At 50.3% G+C, this 26,079-nt stretch overlaps 1 protein-coding gene across 1 annotated transcript in view; it reads left to right on the top strand.

Annotated features, from left to right (window-relative positions):
• The first annotated feature begins 2,923 nt into the window (after positions 1–2,923).
• Positions 2,924–26,079, top strand: part of Dctn1 (dynactin subunit 1) — a 34,018-nt gene continuing 10,862 nt past the window's right edge. Inside the window, exons 1-5 of the mRNA XM_052174089.1 lie at positions 2,924–2,988; positions 19,287–19,532; positions 19,818–19,896; positions 20,056–20,090; positions 25,861–26,052. Coding sequence (XP_052030049.1) covers positions 19,305–19,532; positions 19,818–19,896; positions 20,056–20,090; positions 25,861–26,052 — 534 coding nt within the window. The 5' untranslated portion in view covers positions 2,924–2,988; positions 19,287–19,304. The remainder of the gene's footprint in view (positions 2,989–19,286; positions 19,533–19,817; positions 19,897–20,055; positions 20,091–25,860; positions 26,053–26,079) is intronic.

Raw genomic sequence — 26,079 nt, forward strand, 5'->3', positions numbered from 1 at the left:
GCCTCCACACTGGGTATTGGACCTTGCTCAAAATAAAAGCCTTGCCGCAGGAACTGACTGGCGAGATGGTGCCATTTCTTCCAAAGCTTGTCTATTTCCTTAACAGGACCCCAGGGGACGCAGTTATAAGGACTCTAAGGCAGATCCGGCTCCCAGGGAGAACTTTGTCCTTTGAGTATGGGAGGAAGTGACAGCTGTGATTAGAAGCGCGGAGCAAGCGATCCCACACACGAATTTGCTCTCCTTTCCCAACCCCTGGAGCTTAGTAGTTCATCTTGGATTGAAAAACCTATTTTTTTCCGTTTGATTTTTACTCCTGTGTTCAGAAAAATGAACCTAGAATTTTGCATATGACAGAAAAACATTGTATCAATCAGACTTATAAGTAAAACACATATACATAGCCAATAAATCTTAAGTAATTAAGATATATGCAAATACGCTTACATGTGAAACGTCCTATGTACCCCCATGGTTGCTCAATACGGAACAGCAGAAGACTAGAAACAGGGCCAGGAGGACGGCTCAGCCAGTAGAGCCTTTGCTATGTGAAGCAAAGCATTGAGGACCTGCGAATAAGCCCCCAGCCTATACTCCCCATTCTGGGGAAGTTGATTTGGGACAAGCCTTAGGGTTTGCTGGCTAGCCAGTCTAGCCAGAATTGGTAAATTCTAGGTTCAGTGAGAGACCATGTCTTTAAAAAAAATGTGGAGAGTGTTTGAGGAAGATACTCCAGGTCAACTTCTGGCCTCCAAATGCACATACACAGATGTGTGCACCCACAAACATGAACACACATGCACACAACTAGAAACAAAGTAACTAGAGGAATTCAGTTGAATATGTACAACTACAAATGAGGATCTCTCTGTTTTTCAAGAGATGTTCCCTTGTAGTGCAGGATCAGGCCATGGTGGCCTTGAACTCCAGAGTCCTACACCTCCCAAGTGCTGGGATTGCAGATTCAGGTCTGTACAACCAGAAAAGATTCACCCGCTTCGTTTGAATTTGATGGCTCTGTGTTAAGAGTAGTTACTGGCAGTTGTTCCAAAAGACCTGAGTTCAATTCCCAGCACCCTCATGGCGCAGCTCACACCTTCTCCAATCAACTCTAGCTCCAGGGGACCTAAGTCCTTTCCTGTCTTCTCCACGTGCCTGGTGCACAGACATACCATACAGCAGGCAAGCCACGGATACACAGAAAATGGATGAATCTTAGAGATTCTATAATGGAAAAGGGCAGAATGTGAGTCTATATACTGTACTACCTATTGCATAAGAGATGAAAGGAACGCTGTGTTCATGAGAGCTTGTATTTAAGGAAAGCATCTACCAGATGGCCAAGAAACTAATCACCTGCAGCAGGCAAGGAGGGTGGAACAAGGGCTACAGGAAAACCGCTCAGTGCATGCTTTTACGGGGCGCTTGAGAAAACCCCAAGATCTGCCTCTGCCTCTGCCTCGAGTTCTGGGATTAAAGGTGTGTGCCATCATGCTGGAGGTGGCCTCCAATCCTCCTCCTCCTCCTTGCTCCTCCTCCTCTCCTCCCTCCTCCTCCTTGGTCCTCCTCCTCCCCTCCCGCTTCCTCTTCTTCCTCTTCCTCCTCCTCCTGCCTCCTCCTCTTCCTTCTTTTTAAATTGAGACAGGGTTTTACTATGTAATCCTGGCTGGCCTGGAACTTAATACATACAACAGACTGGCCTTCAACTTACAGAGAACCTAAACTTGCGTATAGGGTGGTGGGATTAAAGGCATGTGCCATCATGTTTGGCCCGATAAATACTTTAAAAGTATTATTATATTTCATTTAGTACCTTGTGTGTATGGGGAGTATGTGTATTTGATTGTGGTGGTGGCGGTGGTGTGTGCTGTGTGTGCTTGGTCAGTTCTCTCCTATCTTCATGTGGATTCCAAGAATCAGACTCAAGTTGTCAGGCTTGTATGGTGTATAACTTTAGCTGCCAAACCATTTCACAGGCTCCAGTTTGATTTTGAATTATAGGAATGCATTGTATTTTCAGAATAATTAGAAATATTTAGAAGATGAAATGGGGGTGAAAGGATCACTAATAGAGGAGCTGTCCATTCTTTCTAGATCCTGTCACTGACAGTCATTTTACAAATAAAGAAACGGTACTGAGAGGTTGTTGCCAGCACAGGATTTCACACAACTCGTAAACTGAAGGTGGAATTGGAACCGGCCTGTGAAATCCTAACTCCCTCTCCTGCAGAGTTGCACATTTGCTTGATCCTTCATGCCTGCCTAAATCATTGTACATTTGGTACCTTAGTACCTCAGGCTAATTGAGAACTTGGGGCAATCCTCCTGCCTCATCCTGTCTAGTACTGGGATGTTGCTAGTTTTAGCAAGCCAGTTAACACTCAAAAGCTAACAATGAGCCACTCAAGACAAAAGGACTGTTGAAACTTTCTACACCACCTTCATTTAAGAGACACACCTCAATGCTGCTGACCTCTTGGTTCTAGACAGTTCAGTTCCTGGGGTTGGGGGCTGAGGAATGCTGAGGAGGGAAGAGAAAAGGAATGGACATCTTAATTTATCTCTCCCGATTCCAGTCCATGACTGTCACTTATTGAGATCAAAACAAAATTCCCAATCCTTCCCCAAGATCCTTCGCCAGCAGAGGGCGTTCACCTCGCCCCGCCTTAAGACCATGGTCCTAATCGACTTCCCAGGCGTAGTGCGCGTGCGCATGCATACAAGCACGCACCCTGCCGCAGGTGTCTAGCTCAGTGCCTTATCGGTGTCTTCTCTGCCTCGCTTGGCGAGACCTTGTCAGCTAGAGCGGGGCTGCAGGAATGAGGAGACTGCTCACAGAACTCGAGTTTCCTGGGATCCGAGGGCTTTGGGGATCGCTGCGGGAGCGGGCGGCGCGCGGGGCAGTCCGTGGGGCGGGGCGGGGCGGGGCGGCAAGTCCCGGGCTGCGGGCGGCGGCGGGGCGATCCGGGCGCGGAGCCCTGACAGCAGGTACGCAGGCGGCGACCCCGCCAACTGTCTGCTGAGCTGCCCCGAAGCTCGCGCGGAGCTGGCGGGGATTCGGGGTTAGGGCTTGGTGGGCTTGGAGGGTGGGTGGCACCCGGACGGGAGGGCGGGCCTGGGGCCCCGCCGAGCGCTTCTTCCAGGCTTGCCCACTCTCCTTCAGATTTGCGGTGAGCCCCTGCTTGCTGTGACACCGTACTCAGCACTGGCTTTCTGTGGGCACGTGGTTAGGAATTTGTGTTAAACGAAGACAAAAATTAATCCTAGAGGGTTTAGGGGTGGGGGTCTGGAAATGCGTGTGATGTGTGAGTACGCCTTGTCCTGGGGTCCGACTAGGCTTGCAAATGATCCTTGTGTAGTCATCTTGTACACACATCTCTCGGCACTGTGGGCTGGACAACGGCTAAAGCTCACAGATACGAAACTGCTGTTTTCAAAGAGGCAGATTTTTAGGCTGAAGTTCATTTACAGCAGCGCAGAGCTACAAGCGCCTGTTGGCCTCTTGGTACCCTGGTGTACTTAAGGTACTGGGAACGGAAGAACTGTGTTAGAAATAGGCATTCTTAGCCTACTGTGCGGTCAAAGCCTGACTTGCACTGTATTTAAACAGATAAGGATAACCTAAAAAAAAAAGAAAATATGTATGAGTGTAGGTCCCTACAGAGGCCAGAAATATCAGGCCCCTGCAGCTGGAGTTATGGCCTGTTGTAGTTCTAGTAACTGAATTCAGGTGCTCTGTAAGAACAGTAGGTGCTCTTAACCACTGAACCAGCTCTTCAGATCCACTACTTTATTATGTAAAAGGTGCTTTATATTTATATATGCGTGAAAGTTTGTGGTACAGGTTTTTTCAACATACTATTTCAAAACTTTTAGTATGTGGAGGTATTTCTCAAGAGTCTCCTACTAGGTATATGTATGTGCTTAATTTCCCCCAGGTAGGCAGGGAGATACTGGATTTTTTTTTTTTTTTTTTTTTTTTTTTTTTTTGCTTGCTTACTTTGTTTTTGGTCATGTCTGCATAACATCTGGTGCAGTTTTGGAAATGCAGTTCCAGAAGTAGAAACCCACCATTGTAAAAGGGCAGTGCATGCCAATGGCTTTTACTTTAATGGAGGTATGTGTTTAATAGAGTCTGGTGAAAATATAGCTCTAATCTAGCCTGCATTTGTAACAGGTTCCCAGGTGATGCTGGTTGAGGGACAAGATCGTAGCTGACAGACACATTTTGCTCCCTGCTATGTAGAACAAAAGTACTGCCCTGGGTTAGTTACTTTATCCAGCCCTTATTCCAGGAGCTAGGACAAGAAGACCTCTTAGCCTCCTCTTGTCTCAATGCTGGGCTTCTAATCCCAGTCACTTTTGTTGTAGTTGACTTCCATGGATGATACTGTTGTCAGTTTGGCAGATTTTGCAATTTGGCTTGAACATTTCTAATAATGGGGAAATAACTAGATATGTTTCTCTCTCCCTACTCCATACCCCCCATGTCCTTTGAAATAGGGTCTCATGCCATAGAGGCTGGCCTCAAACCCCTGTATAGCCACTACTGGCCTTCAGTGCCTGCTTCTCCTGAACATCCCAGTTGCTAGGATTCTTGGCATAAGACACCCTGCAGCGTCTGTCCTTGTCTAGACCATGTCTTAGAGTTAAACCGAGGAAAAGCTGCTCTGTCCAGGTGTGCTGACACTTAACTTGGCTGTTGTCTTTGGACAACACTCAAGTGTTTCTCTGTGTAGCCCTGGCTGTCCTGGAATACACTCTGTAGATCAGGCTGGCCTTGAACTCAGAGATCTGACTGCCTCTGCCTCCCAAGTGCTGGGATTAAAGGTGGGGCTACCAGGAGTGAGCCTGGTTTTGTAGTATTCAACTTTAATCCCAACACTTGGGAGGCAGAGGTAAGTGAACTCTGTGAGTTTGAGTACATCCTGGTCTACAGAGTGAGTTTCTGGACAGCTCAGGCTATATGGAGAGACTCTCAAAAACATAAATAAAAGCGTTAACTCTTACCAGGTGAGGTGGCGTATACCTTTAATCTCCACACTTAGGAGGCAGAAGCAGGTAGATCTCTTGAGTTTGAGGTTAGCTTACTCTACATATTGAACTCCAGGATAGCCATGGCTACTTAAACAAGAATAAAACCAAAAGTTGGCTTTTAAGCCATGCTTGTGATACCTGTTTATAATCCTAGCCCCAGAGAGGCAAATACAGGAAGATTTCTTTGAGATTGGGGACAGTCCGGGCTACATAGTGAGTTTCAAGGCAGCCCCAGCTACAGAGGCCCTGTCTCAAAAACACTGAAGGAAGCTGAGGGAAACCATTGACTCTTCTAGCATCGGATGACAGATATTCCCAGCTTTTTTCTTCAAACTAAAGTGGTGCTTAATTCTTTCATCCCATTTAATAAAATCTGTTCTTAAATCTGTCTCTGTTTGTACATAGTGGAGCTCTAGCTGGACTTTAAAGGGTGGGCCTGCTGTGCAAGCCTACAGAAAGCACTGGGAGCAGCCGCAGTGGGGCAGACGGGACGGCACACAGCAAACCCAGTTAGATGATGCGGTGAAGGTGGCGGATGGACGTGTGAACACAGTCGTGTTTGAGAAATCTTCATCTTACTGTGCTGTAAAAACTGGTGGGACGAGGGGGAGGAGAGGCCGAGAGGTTTGCATGCAATAGGGGATTTAGACCGATGATGAGAGCAGTAATGCCTGGCTCTATGTTCAACTGTAGATCACAGAGCTTTTTTGGGCATGAGCTCACTTGATGTAATTTCCTGTAAGGTGGGCCAGGCAGCAGATGAAGAAGCACCAAAAAGGAGAAATGATTTGCTCTAATCATCAAAGCTATGGAATGGCAGAAAGGAAGAATGGAGAAAGGAAGGGAGCGGGTGCTGTGTGAAGCCTGGCTGGGTGTGAGGGCACAGAGGAGAACTGAGCAGACGGAGTCAAGGGGCTGGGAGAATCGCAGGGCGCAGGCGGCAACAGCCAGCAGCCGCCACCAGGCTCTGCACAGGCCCAGCAGTGGTCGTGGCTGCCTGGAGGTGGAGGTCAGAAAAGATCGGAGTTACTGTCGTCTGCTTAGAGGCTGGGGGTTATGGAGGGGATGGCAGATGTCTGTGCATCCGGGGAGATGGAAACTGGGTTCTCTGTGTCCCTGGTCTGTCAATCCAGTGATCTGTATCTTTGCTAATCAGCATGTGTGTCCATGGACCAGGACAAGGTAAGAGACTGCCTGATGTAAAGTCCTAGGACCTTGCCATCTTGGGATTCTGGCTTTGGCTTATTGCTATTTGTTTTGGTGTTGAGTGGTATTAGTTGAGGTGTGCATTCTGACCTTTTCCTGCCCCTTCTTATCTCACAGGGGCTTCACTGCAGCAGAGAGTGGGGCCTTGGGGCCCTCAGAGCCTTGTAGGACATTCCTTCTCAGAAGATCTGCATTTTACTTAGAGCCTGTCTGTGGCTGTGGTTCCTTTACCATGGAAGGATAAGGAGTCTAGGTGCCCATCTGGAAGAGCTTCATGCACTGCTGTGTGTGTGTGTGTATGTGTGTGTGTGTGTCTGTGTGTCTGTGTGTCTGTGTGTATGGTCTGTGTGTATACATGTAGATGTGAACTTCTCCCACCATGTGTTTTTTTTTAAGATATATTTATTTAATGTATGTGAGTAAACTGTAGCTGTCTTTGAAGAGGGTCTCAGTTCCCATTACAGATGGTTGTGAGCTACTATGTGGTTGCTAGGAATTGAACTCAGGACCTCTGTCAGTGCTGTTAACCACTGAGCCCTCTCTCCAGTCCCTTTTTGTTTTTTTGTTTTTTGGTATGTGTGAATGTGGTGTGACACCTGTACATATGTGTCTGGGTGTGTGTCCCTGTGCATGTCCCTGGAGGTCAAAGAAGGTAGCATTCTTTAACACTCTGACTTACTCCTTTTGTTTGTTTGTTTGTCCGTTTGTTTGAGACAGTCTCACTATGGGCCTTTTGAAGCAGTCAGCAAACACTGTCTTCAGCCCTCAGTGCTGGAGCTTCCTAGTGGGTGCCAGAGCCTGAACTTAGGCCTTTGTGGTTGTGCAGAGGCACTGTCTTAACCACTGAGTCAGCTTTCCAGCTCTGCCCTTGTGGGCTCTGAGGTGGGGTCATTCCTCTGACCTGGCCCTGGTCCTATGCCGGGAGCCTGGCTGGCACAATAACTTTTGACTATTATGTGCCCTGCCCAGAGGAAATAACAGGCTCCACAGGGAGAAGTTGTGGAAGTTCAGGGAAGAGGTGACTGTCGCGCTAAGTAGTGACAGACGAAGAGCGGGGTCCTGGTGACACTCCTTTATATTTGCAGGGCAAAGGGCTTGAAGTAGAGCCAAGGGGCCAGAATGGGAGAGCTTTGGCATCAAAGGAGAGTTTATTGTTGTTCACAGTGAGGTTAATAAAAAAATAATTATATGTTCTGCGTGTGTGTGTGTGTGTGTGTGTGTGTGTGTGTGTGAGAGAGAGAGAGAGAGAGAGAGAGAGACACACACACACACACACACACATACATACACACACACACAACTTGTACGAGCTGGGTCTTTCCACCATGTTGGTCCTGGGAATCAAACTCAAGTTGCTAGATTTGGTGGTAGATTTCCCTGCTGAGCAACCTCACTAGTTGGCAACAGAAGTTTTTAAACGAGGATGGCATGGCTATATTTTGGGAAGCTCACCATGGAAGGAAGCTGGAGGGGTAGAGTCTGAACTCAGGGTATTGGGAGACTTAAAATGGAGGTAATGGGGGACTCACCATAACAGGACGGTTCTAAGGCTGAACTGAAATTAGGCTAGCAAGATGAAGAGGACAGATGAATCAGAGAGAGGCTGTGGCACCGGAATTAACCAAGTAATGACTAACTGCTCCAAATAAGAAGGGGTTGTTAATGGTGACTTGGTTATCTAATTTAGGTAGACCGTGCTGTCAGTATCATAAAGTGTGGAAGAGAAGTCTTTGAGGGACAGGCAGGGGCAGGCGCGTTTGGGGTGTGTTGAACTTGAGTGCTCTGTGATGTCCTGTGGCTAGGCACACATGTGGATCTGAGTTTCGGGAGCATCCCTGCTGAGGGCTGGTAAGGAAGGTGGTTGGTAAAAGGGACAGATTCTTCCAGCCACACTTACAGAAGGCTGGGAGACAGCAGACAGGGGAGTCAGGCTGGGGTGCCTGTGAGCAGGGCCGCTCAGGAAGTCAGGAAGGAGAACATTTGCAGGGAGGGAGCCCCCATCTTCATTTGCTCCAGAGCCACACAGGATGAGCTGGACAGGTGCATCTGTAGGTTGGGGATCCGAGATGTCACAGTCACAGGGCACTTTCACTTTGAGAATAACTAACTCCAGTGGACCAGTATGGAGATGCAGGGTGGCACTGAGGGTTACAAACTCAGTTTGGCAGACAATGGAAGGATAGATTCTGTGGCAGCGCCAGAAGACACAGTAAGGACTAGAAATAGTTGTTTCTAGAATTGAAGAGGCCAGGGCAGGTTTTTGTGGTGATTCGTGAGAACCGGCAGAGGGTCTGAAATGGAGGTCCTCAGAGGAGGAGGTGAGAGGAATGGAGGAGGAGTGAATTTAGGAAGAAGGAGTCAACAGTGGATGTAGAAGAATTCTTACCTAGTAGACTCAGTTTCCTTTCTCTGCAAGGCTGTTTGCTGAGGTTTGCGGTAGGTGGCCAGTGTGAGCTCCATCAGGATAGAAGCTTGGATATGGTAAGAGAAGCTAGAAGCAGTTGATGAGAGGAAGGAGAAGGAGCCTTAGATGAGCCCCAGGAGTGTGAACGGGCCTGTGTGTGTGTGTGTGTGTGTGTGTGTGTGGAGGCTGTGCTTACAGGCGCTTCACCTTCATCGTAATGATAGTGGCTGGCTTTTAATGAGTGCTTTACTCGGTTTTAAGTGCTTTCAGACTGTGCGTGTGTGTGTGTGTGTGTGTGTGTGTGTGTGTGTGTGTGTGTGAGAGAGAGAGAGAGAGAGAGAGACAGAGACAGAGACAGAGAGAGGAGTCACTATGAAACTCACTATATGGTCCATGCCAGCTTTGAGCTGCCAAGCCCCCCTGCGGTTTGCACAACAATCCTGTCAGAACATTGCTGCTTTATTGAAAGGCAAGTTGAGCCACACAGGGTTTTGTTAGGCCTGGCGATCATTTTGATGAGTATCTCTGCAGAAATGGGCGTCATTCTCCCAAGGCATCAGAGAAGGGAGAGATTTAGTGGGCAGGGAGGTGGGGGGTCTGTTGCTGCCACAGAGGAATTCCAAAATGCTAGAGCGATTTCCCAGCATCTTGACTAGAAAGATAAGTGACTGGTGGCTGCTTGTCAGATATCACAGGGTGAGACAGTCACCTGAGACAGTGACCAAGAGGTCATCCCCGTCCTATATACCTGTGTTACGGGGTGGGTCTTAGCTCACCTTGAGTTTTCCCACTGGGTGTTGTGGGTGAGATCTGCAAGCAGAGCCTGCCCCTGGCAAGCAGAGGTAGATGCATGGATAGAGGAGAAACAAACTTACCTTTTTTTGCTGTAGCCACTGGAGCATCTCTGTGTCCTTTCTTTTGGGGTTGCTATGGATACGCCTTTGCCTTTGCATGGTGGTTTGAGGAGATTGATTTCCATTATGATCCAGTGATGACGTGGGTTTTAAAAAAGAAAGGATGGCATGATCTGCTTCAGAGGAGTGGCTGGTGAGCTGCCCAAGCTGCAGAGGCACAGCCACAGCCGAGGTGGCTGAGCCTTTGTTGGCTGCCTTGGCTTTTGCTGAAGTTGTGAAATGGTGCATCTACCTCAGTAGAGCGCAGTCTCGGTGCTCCCTGTCTGCTGGGTCCTAGTGCCAGGATCTCACTGGTTGATTCATGGGACAGCTAAACTGGAAGCTGCTTGTAAACTAGACATGTGGGCCTGCTGCTCTTCAGTATTGGGCTGCAGACGTTCCTTTGTCAGGATAAGTGAAGGGCGCTGTGTAACTGCAGCCTTCTTTTCTGGATCTCAGAAGTGGACCTGGAAACCCCTGGGTCCTTGTTGGAGGGAGGGGCACTTTGGGAGTTGGGGGAACTCCATCCAGATTGGGAGTGTGATGCAGACATTTCTGGGGCAACAAGCTGGACAGGTAAAGAAAGTCCAGTTTAGGATGCTTTCTCATCTCCGTAAGCCAGTAAAGACATGGATTGGGGTAGGACCAGGACCAAAAGCTCGGTGCACGACAGTGCACGAAGTACTGCGGGGTTTACTTGAGCTCCCAGTCAGCACCCCCTGAGGGAGTAGACCTTTCCCTGCCGGGCTCCCAGCTCCAGGAGGCATGCGTGTACATTTGTTCTTTGCTGGTGTTTTCAGACACTTTGGCCCTCTTGTCAGACTGCTCATGTTTCAAACCAGCCCCTGCTGAAGAGCAGAATGAGCCTGGAAAAGCATTGAATATTGAGGGACGCTGAGGTGCTGGAGAGACGGGTAGAAGTGACAGACAAGGAGCAGCAAAGCGGCTTTCATCCTCAGCTGCTCTCCTTGCCTTGCCTCCAGGCTGCGTAGGTCCCTGTTCTGAAAATTCTCTGAGACTTACTTAGTTACCAGGTACCGAGTACTTCTTCTGCTATTCTAGATAGCTTAGCAGTCTTTAATATTGTTGAGGAAAGTGGATTAGAAATCCAGGGACTGTTACTCTACTGAGGGAATGTGAGGAGTCCATGGTACACTGTTGGGGGCTCAGCAATGCTGTGGCAAGAGTGTGCGCCTGTATAGCTGTAGCTAGGCTTGTGACAGACTCCGAGGCTCAGTATCATTCATGGGTAGAGGTAATACAGTCTTGACTAATCACAGTGTGTGTGTGTGTGTGTGTGTGTGTGTACTCCAGAGGTTGACATTAGGATGTCTCCTTAATCAGAATGCCCTCCACCTTCAGTTAGGCTGGCTGCCCAGCAAGTTCCAGATCTGTCTGCCTCCAACTCCAACACCACTTTACAGATACGCATGGCCATGCCTAGGTTTTAAGTGAGTTCTGGGGATTTGAGCTCAGGTCCTCATGCTTATATACCAAGCACTAACTACTGAGCCATCTCCCAGAGCCCTTTTCTTGGTTTTGTTGGCAATATTATACACTTTTCTTGACAGGATTGGGCATGGGACCTGGAGCTGTCATGTGCCAGGCAAGTGTTCTAGTGAACCTACACTGCTTAAAATATTCATTTTGGAATAACTAGTATATTACATATAAATATAAGGAATAACATTGAAAAACTGGCCTGGTGGCTCAGGTTTGTAGTCCTAGCTACTTGAGAGATTGAGATAGGAAGATTATGAGTCCAAGGCCTACCTGGGCAACTTTTTGAGATTTTTGTCTCAAAATGAATAGTACAAGACCTGGAAGATGGTTCTGTTGGTAAAATGCTTGTCCTGCAAGTATGGCTACCTAGATGTGGTCCCCAGGAGCCATGTAACAGAATAAGGCACGTGAGTGCATATCTGTGATCTCTGGAGAGAAAAGGCAGGAGGATTCCCAGGATTGCTGGCTAGTTCTTCTAGGTAGAATTGGCAGCCTCAAGGTTCAGTGAGAGTTTGGAGAGTAACTGAGAAAGTAATCTGGTATTGACCTCTTACCTCCACATTCCTCCAAAAATGTCCACAAATAAAGAAATAAAAAGTTTTTTAAAAGGGTTAAGTGTGTACAGTGCTTGTCTAACATGCACATGAGGTTGACAGTTCAGTTTGCAGCAACATACACACACACACACACACACACACACACATGAACACACACACTCATGCTTAAAATCATAGAAATTACACCTCCCCTTACAGAGTTCCTTCCCCGCCCTGTATTTAACAATGTAAAGCCGTGGCAGTGACTTAGGTGGGACATGGGCACTGTTGCAGTGACTGAGTGGTTCTAGCACAGATTCCTCATGCTGTCCTTATAGGCCTGCCTTCTTTCTCCTCATTCCTTAACCACTGGCAAGTATTGATCTCACACAGGTCCACGTGGGAAACAGATGACGGAACACATTTTAGTGTGCACAGTTAAATTTGCCCCAGAAAAGGCCCAAAGGACATCCCCAGTTTTCCTTTCTCTATTCTATTAACATTTGGATTCTCTTTTTTTCTGTTTTTTTAAATGTTTTTGTGTATATACAGTGTGTGTGTGTGTGTGTGTCTGTGTGTGTGTGTGAATGTAGGCACACACCTGCCACAGTACACTCGAGATTAGAGGAAAACTTGTACTGTTGGTCCTTGCTTTACACCTTGTTTGATAATGGGGTTTCTTGAGGATTTCTGCTTCCCAAGCCTCCATAGGGATGGGACTGCAGATGCATGTCCTCGCACAGATGTGGTAGACACTTCACCCCACCGAACAGTCTCCCTAGCCTCCATTCTGGTATTATTATTCACACCTAAAATCTTCCCAGTTTATTGATTCATTTGCTCATTATATTTTGTATGTTATTCTATAAATGTGTGTGTGTGTGTGTGTGTGTGTGTGTGTGTGTGTGTGTGTGTGTGTGTGTGTGTGTAGGCCGGAAGAGTCAGCTCTCTTGGAGCTGGGGTTGTCGGTGGTTGTGAGCCCTACAGTGCAGGTTTTGGAACCAGCTCAGGTCCTCATTGGTGGCAGCCAGCATCCTTAGCCACGGAACCACCTGTGTAGCCCCTCATTTGCTGACTTTTACATTCATTTATTGCAGCTTTGGAGTTTCTGCTGTGAGCAGGTCATCATTGATGTGTGGATAACACATAGGTACCTATACCTGACTGGGCATAGTTTGTGCCAGGCATTGTTACAGATCCTTTGCTTACATTGTAATACCTTTTAGGGGTTGGGCATTTGTTGTGAGATAGTCTCTCTGTGTACTCCAAGGTCTAGTGTGGTTCTCTCCAGCTCCCGGCTGCTTGTCCTTATTCTTTGGAACGTCCATGTGAGATAGAGAACGCCTTTCTTGTGTGGGTTGTGTTACTGTGGCTCAGTCAGTGAAACATCTTGCCCAGAGTCATGCAGGTGAGGAAATAGGAGAACAGAGCTGTGTCCAGGACTGTATGTGGAGCCTGTGCCAGCCGGCTGTCTTTCCTAGCATAGCATCTGTCCCAGGGCCTCCTCGGATTCCTTTGGCCCTCTCTCTGCCTCTGTCTCTGCCTCTGCCTCCACCTCCCTTCTCGTCCACATTCACCCGGCTGCATGCTCTGTTGTAATCCTGTCTTTCCTTGCAGGTTGCACCTGTGTCCATTCTACCCTGCATGTTTGATCTTCCTAAAGCAGCCTCACCATGCCACCCCACAGCTCAGGAGCAAGGCCTCATGGCTGTTGTCAGTCTGTCTGTCCCTGCCTGATGTTAAACTCCCTGCCTACCCCTCTCACTTCCTCATGCACCTCAGCGTGTTTGCTTATTAAGTACCTGATTCCCTGCACTGAGAGGCTATGGGCTTTCCTGCAGAAGACTTTAGAATTTGACAGAAGAACCCAAGCAGATACCTTAGACCCCTGTTCGGCATGTACTCATAACTTACAGCAGGGCTTCTGTGTAGCCCCACACCAGACAGAAGGCTCCGTAACTCAAGGCCCCGTTCACCTTTCTCCTGTGTACTTTTTACTGCTTATACAGTTTATGTATCTCTGCTATCCTGCCAGGTAGCATTTCTTTGGAACTCTGTTGTAGTTTTCATCCTCCTAAATGTGCTTTCTCTTCCTTGAGTCTTATAATACTAAGTAGATATTCCCATGCGGTAGAATAAACAGCTCTCGGGGAGGAGTGTGTATGCATGTGCCACGTGCCCAGAGCACAGGGAGGCTTTTTTACAGTGTTGCCCTGGCGGGCCTAGAACTCACATCCTACTGCCTTCTGGGTGCTGGGACTGCAGGTTCATGCTCGTTTGGTGTTTGAAAGTAGTGCAGTTCAGAGCTCGGCCCTGGAAGCCTGGAGATGAGCGTGGGACAGTGCAGTGCAGTGGGAAGTACCACGAGCTCTGGGGTGGCTTCGTGCTCTCCGTGTAACTTCAGGGAGGGGGGTCTCTGAGCTCAGTTCCCTTGCCTGGGCCATCCCTGGCCTGCCTCTGGGCTATTGCCACGTAACCCAGTATGATGATGGTGGTGTTCATAGCTAGTTTTATTTGAGCACTTATAATACAGATACTGTCCTAAATGTTCTTATAAAGTGTGTGTGTGTCTGTCTGTCTGTGTGTGTGTATCCATTTATTGGCAGATTTAAAGATTTGCTTTTATGTGTACGGCTGTGTCACTGTGTGTGGGCGTGTACACAATGTGCATGGGGAGGTCAGAGGTCAGATTCCCCAGAGCCACCTGGGGTGGGAGCTGGGAACCAAACCCAGGCCCTTTGTGAGAGCTGGACATTTTAAAACAGCTTAGCCATCACTCTAGTCCTTATTTTTATTATTTTTTATTATTTTTTTAAAGATTTATTTGTTTATTATCTGTAAGTACACTGTAGCTGTCTTCAGACACTCCAGAAGAGGGAGTCAGATTTCATTACAGATGGTTGTGAGCCACCTTGTGGTTGCTGGGATTTGAACTCAGGACCTTTGGAAGAGCAGTCAGTTCTCTTAACCTCTGAGCCATCTCTCCAGCCCCCTTATTTTTATTTTTAAAAAGGATTTATTTTAAAGTGTATGTGTGTGTGTGGTTATGAGTAGCACAGCATGGCTGCTGGTAACCATGGTAGCAGAGTAAACTCAGGTCCTCAGGGAGAAGAGCAAGACCCTTTAGCCACTGAGCCATCTCTCCAACCCCTGTCCTAAATTTTTTTTAAAAAGTTTTATGCTTTATGGGTGTTTTGTCTGCATGTATGTCTGTGTATCATATGTGCACCATGCCCTTGGAGTTTAGAAAGGGTATTAGATTCCCCCCAGGACTGGAATTAAAGGTGGTTGTGACTCTATGTGGGTGCTAGGATGAACCAGTGGTTTTTTTTTTTGTTTTTTTTGTTTTGTTTTGTTTTTTTTTTGTAAAAGCAGTCAGTGCTCTTAATTGCTATCTCTCTAGCCCCAATTTCTTTCTTCCTTCTTTCTTTCTTTCTTTCTTTCTTTCTTTCTTTCTTTCTTTCTTTCTTTCTTTCTTTCTTTCTTTCTTTCATTTTTGTTTTTTTCTTTTTTGTTTTTTCGAGACAGGGTTTCTCTTTATAGTCTTGACTGTCCTGGAGCTCACTCTGTAGACCAGGCTGGCCTCAAACTCAGAAATCCACCTGCCTCTGCCTCCCAAGTGCTGGGATTACAGGCGTGCGCCACCACCGCCTGACTTAGCCCCAGTTTCTGTTTTACCCACTGAGCAATCTGCTGAGCCCTAAAGTGATGTTGAAATGTGTTCTGTGCATTGTAGACACCCTGAATGGGTTTAGTATGGCTGTGTGGGCTGGGTGGGTAAAGAAGGCAGAGCAACCTGGACACCACAGGGAGCAGAGAAGAAGGCCATGATGGTTCTGACAGAAGTGACGATACAGAGAATGTTCTGGTTAAGAGGATATTCTGGATAAGATGGTTCTAGTATATAAAGTGACTGGCTCTGTTACGGCGTTTTTACAGGAGGTCTCACCTTCTTCCAGAAGTGCTTTGTGATCCTGTGTTAGGCAAGAAAAAAGAAAAAAGAAAGAGTGGCAGAAATTGCAGTCTTGTCAGTGAAGGAGGACCACTGTGTTCGAGGATCAGGCCCATGCTAACAGCCAGGGATGGTTAGACCCCAGGCCAACTTTGCTCTAGGGGTGCGACCTTAGCCATTGACCCGGGAATACATGAGGCAGCGCGTGGAAACCTCTCACGAGAATTAGTAGTTCCATTAAATTAACACCATTTGTTTTTAAGTTATGAAGTTAGTATAGCATAGTTAAGGCATTTTGTGAGGTACACAACTATAAACATAAGTTAGCTTGTTGTCTGATGTTGAAAGACAAGGCCATGGGTGGAGGAGATGAGACACAGTGGACTTGGCCCAGGGTCAGTGAGGGCTTAGCTTGTGAAAACTGCCTTTAATAATCCATTTGAATGTGATATCTTGGGGACAGAGCCTAGCTTGACACAAGCAGAGGAGAGAGGGTGACTATGGGATCCTCCGCCGTTGCCGGGTAGGGAGCTGGGGTGCTTACTGGCTTTGTCTGGGTGAGCATGCTTCTATTTCTGCCCCTCCTCTACTGTTTATCTGGTCCGGTGGAAGATGGAAATTGAGACCCTAGGCATGTGGATTTGGACCTGAGTCCAGATATCTTTTTGGTAGGGTGACGCAGAAAAGCAACAGAAGGGGTTAGAAGTCCTTGTGAAGGCTGTGAACAGCTGATCATTTTGAAGTGGCACTTAATGCTTGGGGACCTGCTGAAGACCTTTCTGGGGCTGGGGGTGGTGATAGTGAGGGGTACCGGTGGGGAAGAAGTGTCAGGGCTCCAGAGCCCTGGTGCTGAGAATTTGTTGCTGACCCATCCCTGGGTTCGGGCGAAGGAGGGGAGCACTAGGACCCAGAGGCCAGCACGCTTCCTGACAGTCTAAAGCAGCACTAGCGCAGAGTGAGACTCATCAGCTGGCAAGCGGGGCTCAGTGTCTCTGGGTTCAGGAATCCTTGGGCAGTAGAAGGGACTTACTCCTCAGTCCCATCACTGCTCCTGCCCCTTCCGAGGGAGGCCCATGGATGGAGGGAGGTCCGTGGCTGACGGCTTCTGAGCCGGTCCATGCAGGCCCATCACCCTGACCCCTCCTGCCTTGGTTTCTGCCTTTTCTCTGTCTCTTTGGCTAGCTGGGGGAGGGGGTAGAGTCCGGTGAGCAACATGGCCCAGAGCAAGAGGCACGTGTACAATCGGGTAAGTGGCCCCAGTCTATATGGGACGGCCCTGGGAGGGCTGCTGGAGCAGGCCGGTGCCTGTGGACATCACTTGTGTGGGGGCTGGGGCGGCAGGCTGGCTCTCAGCTGAGGTCCTCACACTGGGCTTCTGAGCAGCCTTCAGAGGGCTGACAGTGGCGGGCTGGACAAGCTGCCCAACCCGGTGTCCGGTCGGGTTCTGACTGAGACCCTACCAGACTTGACCTCTGACTCCTGCTGGCTCTGAGGCCAGGGATTTCTGAGGGTCCAGTGTGTCTTTGAACTGGCCTGTGGGTCAGAAGGCCTTGCTGTGAGGCCCTTTTAGATGCCCTGCTGTTTGCCTCTGCTCTTTCCTATGTGAGATTAGATTTGCATCCACTGTTAGAGCCACCTGATTCTGAGAGGCGTGTTGGGAGGTGTGGGAGGGTCTTTTCGGAGTTTGTGTCCAGCCTTGGCATCACTGGCAGTTTCCTTTATTGCCAGGCCCATGAGATCTTCATTGTTCCTGGTATGGTTTGAGGTCCCCACATCCCTAGGAGTGCTGTCTTTACCTTACTGGTGGGGCTTTGTGAGGAAAGGGGCCTGGGGATCACAGCTGGGAAGGGGTTGACTTCTAAGGCTCTGGCAGGACTCCTGAAGCCGTGTGTGTATGTGTGTGTGTGTGTGTGTGTGTGTGTGTGTGTTTGGGGGTGATATCAGGAAGGACCCCCTGGAGTCTTTAGGGCCATGGGGGTCACATTTTCTTGCCTTATTTATTTGCTGCAGTCTCTCTGGTTTGTGGAACAGCTATTGCTAAAAATGGCTTAGGTGTGATTTTCTTCCAAATCATGGTCTGATCTGGGACCTAATTTCATGTGTTCTGTCATCGGATATGTAAGAATCTGGGTGCGACCCAAGGACGGTGTTTCTGTTTGTACCTTTGCTTGCCCAGATGAACTACTAGGCAGGGTTTGAAGATAGTAAGGGGCTAATTTGAGGTATTTTGTTTATTTGTTTGTGTTCTTTTTGTGACACCATGGCCTGCAGAGCTTGGGGAGAGCAGACAGTAGGACACAGGACACGGGCCGGGAGGGGGAGCTGGCGAGTGGGCTGCAGTCAACATCCAGCAGTGTCAAGGGGTGTGAGATGGACTGGCAGTAGTCATATCAGCAAGGCACGATGGCAGCTGTGGGCCTGCAGTCCCCGTGCAGGTCAATCCCTCTGAGAAGCCTAGGCGGACATGCTGGTGCATGCCTGTGAGTCCAGCATTCAGGGGGCTGAGGCAGGAGGACTGCAAGTTCCAGACTAGCCTACAGTAGTACTAAGAGTCTGAAATTTTGAAAGGAACACACACACACACACACACACACACACACGAGGAGGAAGAGGAAGGATGGAGTAGGGTGGTGGGGCTGGAGAAAGGCATTTGAATCCCAGGCAGACCGAGGGCAGTGAAGAGGGCCACCGTGAGCGGCTAGCTTTCTCAGCTCTGGTCCTGGGACAGGGCTGTGGGGAGCCTGGTCTGAATTGCGTTATTTGCTTGTTCTTATGTCCTTTCCTTGGAGGCAGCACACCCTAGAAGCAGCCATAAGGAGATGGTCAGTGGTCTATCAGTACGTCCTAATTTGTTACACAGTTTAAGTATAAATTATTTAAAAAAAAATCAAGTAGATTCTAGAGAATTTTAGAATTTTTTTTTGTTTTGTTTTTTTGTTTTTTAAGTTTGTTGTTATTGCTGGCCGATGGTGGCACACACCTTTAATCCCAGCACTTGGGGGGCAGAGCCAGGCAGAATTCCAAATTTGAGGTCAGTCTAGTCTACAGAGTGAATTTCAAGACAGCCAGGGCTACGCAGTGAAACCCTGTCTCTAAAAAACAAACAAACAAAAGGATTGTTCTTATTGTTCATTTTTGAGACTTTTTTTCTAGAGGTTTGTCTTACTGTAGGCCCGGATGACCTAGAGCTCGCCGTGTAGCCCAGGCTGGGCTCAAGCTCATGGTAATCTTAAGCTTCCCAAGTGCTGGAATCCCATGTGTGAGCTATCAAAACACACTTTTTTTGGGGGGGGGGGGGCGGTTTCGAGACAGGGTTTCCCTGTGTAGCCCCGGCTGTACTGGAACTCACTCTGTAGACCAGGCTGGCCTCGAACTCAGAAATCCACCTGCCTCTGCCTTCCAAGTGCTTGGATTACAGGCATGCGACACCACTGCCCGGCTAAAGATTTATTGAAACAAGGTCTCATTTTGTTGCTCAGGCTGGCCTTTAACTTAACTATATATATAGCCCAGGTTGGCCTCAAACTCAGGACTAGCCTCCTGATTCAGCCACCTGGGTATTGAAATCCTAGGTCTATGATGCTCTTGCCTGGCTTTGGGGAAGTTTTGGACATGTCACTGATGTTTTTCAGAGGGGAGTTTGTGGGCTCACTCTACCTTGAGAATGGAGTTTAAAGGCATGACTGTGGTGGTTCAGTGAAGGGCCCTGTCTGGAGCTTCTGACTGTGCATGTTGGCATTATGTCTTTCTTCCAGACGCCGAGTGGCAGCAGGATGAGCTCGGAGGCAAGCGCCCGGCCAGTGCGGGTAGGCTCCCGCGTGGAGGTGATTGGGAAGGGCCACCGCGGCACTGTGGCCTATGTTGGAGCCACACTCTTTGCCACTGGCAAATGGGTGGGTGTGATCCTGGATGAAGCAAAAGGCAAAAATGATGGCACCGTCCAGGGAAGGAAGTATTTCACATGTGATGAAGGCCACGGCATCTTCGTGCGCCAATCCCAGGTAATTCACGGTGCGAGCCTGGGTGCGCACGTGGCGTGTGTGTGTGTGTGTGTGTGTGTGTGTGTGCTGCCTGTGTGTGTGAGTAGCGCCTATGTACTTGTACAGGCATCTGTTGCTTGTGCTGCTAGTGTGTCCTTTTCCCTAAGTGGATGAAAGGCTGTGGTTGGGAGAAAGGCGAGATGGAGCCCAAGGGAAGTACTGAGTCTCCCAGCTTTCCCGGGAGCTCAGGGACCCATGGTGCAGGCTTCGTGATCTGACTGCACTGAGTGTGTTCTTTGGCCTCAGATCCAAGTATTTGAAGATGGAGCAGACACTACCTCCCCAGAGACTCCTGATTCTTCTGCTTCAAAGCTCCTCAAGAGAGGTACTAGTTACAGACTACTGCATCTTCACAGCCAGGTTTCCCACCCCTCTAATAACAGGGTGTCTGCTCTCTTCCCTTCTGTCCTTCCCATCCCACTCAGAGGGCTCTTCCCCCTTTCCCGCAGCATAAATGCATTTTGTTGTTGTTTACTTTCTACAGAGGGAGCTGATGCAGCCGCAAAGACCAGCAAGCTGGTGAGTGGTTGACAGTGGAAGGGAGGAACACAAGGAGGAGGGAGGCCCGGGCGGGCAGGGGGGCAGTAGGTGGGTCTGCATCGAGTTCTACTTGTAGTCGCCTAACTTCCCCAAGAAGGACACTTCTGGGGTTAGGGCTAGAATAAAGGTCGTAAGAAAGTGTTGAGTCTAGACATTTAGGGTCAGATAGGATTGACCTGAGTGGGACTGGAAGGACAGGCCTAAACCCAGGAGTGTGGCCAGCCTCCTACCTTCTGGTGTCCAAGATGCCAGGACCAGAGGGTGTTCGGGCAGGGTGGGGCGGGGGGGAGAAGCAGCTCTTTGTCCATAGTGCTGTAAGATGCATGCAGATGGCCCTTTCCAGCTCTCTGCCTCTTCTGCGGAGACTTGGGAGGTAGGCCTCTGACTTTTGTGGGCCAAGGGGTGAATATCCTAGAAGCCATTCCTCAAGGGGCCCTTCCTTGCCAGGGCTCGATGCTCACCTAACGTCCCTTGCGCCTGTTACTGAGCTGATGTTAACACTTACGCGCAGGATGTCTGTCAGGCCAGACAGTCTGTTCTCTAACTCTGACCTTTCCTGCTCCTCACGCAGCGGGGACTGAAGCCTAAGAAGGTGGTGTGTTTACTGTTTGTGTCTGGGCGGTGGGTGGGCAGTGAGCCCCCCCCCCCTTGCATGCCCCCACCCTCACTGCTGCATGTGTGTGTGTAACCATGGGGCTGGGATGGCCAGAGGAAATGGCAGTTTGTCTTCCAAAGCTTCCTTGGAGGAAGCTGAGGCCGTCAGGCTCAGGGACCAAAGCAAAGCAGCACTCGTTCGAGACAGCTCTTCCTGCTCTCGGCCCCCAGTTAGACTCCAGTGTCTGACAGTAAATCTCAGCTGCAGCTGCTGTAAGGCCTTCCCACTTAGCCAGGCTTGGTGGGGGGAGGACATCCTGGAGGACTGGAGCTGAGGAAAGTGTGTAGAATGGCTGTGCTAGGAGGGGGTCGAAATGGTGCCTGCCTGCCCATCGAGTCAGTGCTGCCGTGGAGACCCCCCTTACTCTGCCCGATGGCTGTCACTGCCACCCTTGACACACGCCCTTTTCCCCAGGATCTTGCCTGTCCCACCCCCTCTCTTCCACAGACTTTTCTTTAGGTCTTTTGAGAGGGTCTCACTTTGTAGCTCAGGCTAGTCTGGAATTCACTATGTAGACCAGGCTAGCCTAGAACCTGTGGCAGTCTTCCTGCCTCACCTTCCTTGTGCTGGGATTATAGGTGGGCACCATCATGCCCAGCTCCTCACCATGGACTTTAAACACTTAGATTGCTGCCATGACCACTTCCCCACACCAGCCCTTGCCTTGGGCCTCTGCACAAGATCTTTGTGCCCTGCATGTGCCTGTCTGAGCTGTGAGCGCAGTACTGGGAGTCCTTTGTTGCCAGCCTGTCTCAGGCCTTCCTGATGTTGCATGGGAAACTTCTGGATGGGGACCACGGGAGGGGGAGGAAACTGCCTTTCAGCTCTGTGTGGGCATTGAAAAGCCTTGGAAGTCTTACCATGGTAGAGGCCACGTGCTAGGCCTTGGTTTTGATCCTGGGTCCTGGTCTGGGTAGGAATGGGATTCTAAGGCAGATAATGCTGCAGAGGAGGCTGGGCACATTGCAGACACTTGACTCGCTTTATCCCTTGAGTATTGTGTGGTGGTTGGTGCTCCAGTTTCACCTCAGATCCCTGAATAGAGAAGAACATGACCTGCAGCGTGAGCCGGAAGAGCCCTGGCTACAGGCTGCCATGGCCCTGGTGGGGGTCTAAGCAATGCCCATGTCCTAGTGAAGTGTGACAGCCGGCCTCAACTGCCTATGCCAAAAAGTGTTCCCTGCTCAATCCAGTCTCTCACACACACCCTCACCCCCAGCTCCCGATGGTTCAGTCCAGGCAGGTCATTTAGCCAGGGTTCCTCCTCTCATCCCACACAGAACAGCTAGGTCCAGAGCAAAAACCAGTGTGTGTGTATTTATGGGTGTGAGTGTTTTACTTGCATGTATGCCTGTATACTAGATCTGAACTGGGCTCATGGAGGCCAGAGGAGAGTGATGGAGCCCTCTGGGACTGGAGGTACAAGATGGTTGGTTGTAAGTCACCACGCAGGTGCTTGGAATTGAAGCAGTCCTCCGTAAAAGCAGCCAAGGCTCTTAGCCTCTGGGCCCCTAGCTCCCCAAAACCAGTGTTTTGAGAGGGAGTCAGGAGAAAACGTGGGTGTCTCAAAAAATACCTACTCTTTCCAGAAAGCCCTTTAGACGTAGACTTTCATCTCGAGCTTGGAGAGGAGAGAAGAGCCCAACACTGTCATTATAGCTGTTGCTGGTGCCACTGCCATGTCCCAAGGTTCCTTAACCACTGTGTGCTCTTCAGAGCTGGAGTGGGTGCTGGAGGGGTGCTCTGACTGTGTTCCTGATAAGAAGCCTAAGGGTTTCACCAGTGTGTGCAAGAGAAGTGGGCGTGATGGGCTTTTCAGGGGCCAGAGTATAACTATGAGATAGATTGATGGGGCCGGCGGGCCCTCTGCCCCTGTTCACTAATCCCCTGCCTCCATACGTGCCATTTCTGCAATGGTCCCTGGCCCAGCTTTTGGGAGCAGCGTCTTGAAGGTAGAGGAGAAGAGGAGCGCGATGCCAGAACGTGGTGATGGGACAGAGAGGAAGGGCAGCTTTGCGCAGGACTTTGTATCCTCAGGAGAAGGCGGAGCCATCCAGTTCTGGGTGGTTGCTAGGTGACCTAGGACTGGTAGCTCCACCCCCATGGAGCTGAGGAGGGTGGGTGCATGACGTCAGGTGGAGCTGCTGCTGCTGCTGCTGCTGCTGTTGCGGCCACTGAGACTGCCGTCAGCCTAAGCTGACGACCCGGGCCAGGCAAGGCTCCGGAGCCTGCTGGAGCTCGCAGTCGCCCGCTGTCCTGCTGTGCACCTGCCAGGGCCTGTGTCGCCGCAGCCGCCTTTGCCTGCCCGGAAGCTAAGGCTGCATTGTTGGGATTTGATGCACTAATCTCCTGTCTCCGCCGCCTTTCCCTCCCTCCCTTCGTCTCTCTTTCCTCCCTGTGTTTGTCTGCCCTCCTCTGTCCCTCCCTCTCTTTCCTCTGCTTGCTTTCTGTGGTTTTCTGCAATGATGAGACAGGCACCGACAGCCCGAAAGGTACTCTTGCTTGCTCTGGTCCTGCCGCTGGGTTGCCAGGGCGATGGAAGCTGGCTGCTGGGGTGGGGGTGGGGGCTGATTGACTTCATCAGTCTACCTGGCAGGGGGAGGAGGGTAAGGATGAAGGGGAGGGGGTGGGAGAGGTGTGTGTCACTACTGTGCCCCACCCTGGACATTTATGTTCCTTGATCTACCTGCTTTGGACTCTGATTGAGTCTGTACCAGGCCATTTACCCAGTGGCCTCATAGGGTTGGGCTTCAGGCAGTCCCCACTGCAGTCAGGGCTGGGAGGGTGTCCTGGGGTCCAGCCTGAGGCAGCAGGCCAGCTGCATGAGTCCTGAAGCAGGCCTACTTACCAACCTTGGCTGGAGTGACTTATGCTGCTTCTCCCAGCATCCCGCTTCTCCAGAGTTTGTGCTAGGGAGTTTACCAGGGCAGGATGCAGACCCTAGAATAGTTTTTGATCCACAGCTGTGGTGAATTAGTCCTGAGCAGAGGGTGGAGCTTGGCCATCTTGGACTCAGTGTCTGCAGAAAACAGAACTCAAGCCGAATCTTGTCTGGCTAGAGCCTCAGGCACAGGCAGCAAGCCTCTGGGAGTTGGAGCTAATTGCCCCTTAGCCACTTTGGAGTAACCCAGGGGCCTCCTGGTTGCTTTGGGAAGAGTGGTTCCTAAGGGTTTCTGCCCACCCCACTCCCCAGCTGGGAGGGTTACTTTGCTGAGCTGTGGGCTTTTACTAATGCAGTATTCATAGTACTGACACCTGAGCCCTCTGCCTCAGGAGGGAGCCTGCTGCAAGACCTGGACCTGGGGGGGTGGGGGGAGAGGACTGAGGGAGGGGAGGAACCCTGCTCTCTCTTAGTGGTCTGAGCTCCCATTTCTGGGTGTCTGCACCCCTGTCACCAGGCCGGGTCCTAGGGTGTCCTCTCTAGAGTCTAGCACTTGAAGGAAGAAGCTGACTTGGGAAAGTCCTTGGGAGAGGTGGCTGGGTGGGGACCCCAGTCTGGAGCGGCAGAGATTGCTCACAGAAGGATGCTCTCTGGGGCCTGCTCACCAGCTGCTGCCTTTGGTTTCCTGTGGCTCAGCCTAGGGGCCAGACTTATGGGAGCTGCAGGGGTCTGGAGAAGTGAGGAGGCCGACAAGGGTTGGGTAGACATGAGGGTGGGGACAGGGCAGCGGGAGATGAGCCTGGAGCAGGTCCAGTGATCCCGTGGGAGGCAGTGGGACGGGGTTGGTGGGCTAGCCTGGTCCATTGCTGCTTCTGCTCTCATTGCTCCCTCTGTCCTCCTGCCGTGCTCCTCTCTTTCCTGACTTCTCCTCTTCTGGCTCCTGTTGCTTGTCCAGACCACAACTCGACGGCCCAAGGTGAGAGCAAGCAGGTCTCTGCAAGCCACCGCTGAGTGCATATGGTTCAGGCATGTGCATGTATGTGGGCATGCATGCTAGCAGTAAATGTTGGTTGCAGTGTAGCGAGGGAAGAGGAACTTGAGGCTGGACTCCCTGGGAAACTGATTTCTAATTTCTTTTTTTATGTGTATGAGTGTTGCCTGCATGTATGTATGTATGTCATGTGTGCCCTCTGAGGCCGAAAGAAAGGCGTCAGTTGTTTTGGGAGTTGCCATGTGAGTGCTGGGAATCAAACCTGGGTCCCCTGGAAGAGCGGCCGGTACTCTTCTGACATCTCTCCAGGCCCGACAACTTCTAATGCTTGAGAGGCCATCTTAGCCAGTACATTGAGTATGGAAGAGCAGTAAGAGGGCTTAGGGCTAATCAAGACAGGCTTTGGTCAGCTTGGAAGGTGGGATTAAAAGAAGTGAGTGCTCTGGCTGCCTGGGGAGGGGTGGGAGCATTTGTGTGTAGTCTGGGGTTCAACATCACCGGGCAGCACTGTCTACCCCAGGGTTTGTGGCGTCCTGAAAGCTGCCCCCCTCCAGCCTCACCAGGGGCCTGGGTACTGTTTCTTGGTTAAGCTTTGTCCTGGGGGAGGAGGTGAGGGGTCGGCTCTGCTTACCTTGCTTGGAGAGTAGTCGGTGCGGTTCCGTCTCCGCCCAGGAACCATAGGATCTGTTAACATAGACCAAAGCAGTGGAGACTGGGGAGGCCTTGGGAGAGCAAACTGACTCCACCCTTTCGGCCCCGCCCTCTGTGAGAACAGGACAGTTGGGAACAGTCTCTGATCTGTTCTTTGCTGCTGGGAATGACATTGAGACACTCCTCTCTGCTGGGGGAGTTGGGCATGCACCCAGCGTCATGGGAATGGGAGTATTAAGAAGTTGCTAGAATGATCACAATTGGGCCACAGAGGGGACTTCTGGGGAGGGAGAGCGTGTCTGAAGGTTAGGTTAGATGGGGAGGAATGTGGACACAGTGCCAAGGGCGGAACCTTATAATCTTCTGTCTCTGTCCTCTCTTCTTCTTGTCCACTGTCCTTTGTCACTGCTACTTTTCAACTCTGCCATTGTCCCCCACCCCGCCTTTGGTCCCACTGTGCTTTCATACACACTCTCTGTCTTTCTCTCCTCTGCCTCCTTCCCTTGCCCCCCCTTCCTCCCACACTCCCGGGTTCTGTTTTCTTTGTGGCCCACTCTTGCCCTCTGAATAGCCCACTCGCCCAGCCAGCACTGGGGCGGCCGGGGCCAGTAGCTCCCTCGGCCCCTCTGGATCAGCGTCAGCCGGTGAACTGAGCAGCAGTGAGCCCAGCACCCCAGCTCAGACTCCCCTGGCAGCACCCATCATCCCCACGCCGGCCCTCACCTCTCCTGGAGCAGCACCCCCACTTCCTTCTCCCTCTAAGGTAAGGACAGTCAAGGCACCTCTGTAC

The sequence above is a fragment of the Apodemus sylvaticus genome, chromosome 2, assembly GCF_947179515.1.
Source record: "Apodemus sylvaticus chromosome 2, mApoSyl1.1, whole genome shotgun sequence".
Taxonomy (NCBI): Eukaryota; Metazoa; Chordata; class Mammalia; order Rodentia; family Muridae; genus Apodemus; species Apodemus sylvaticus.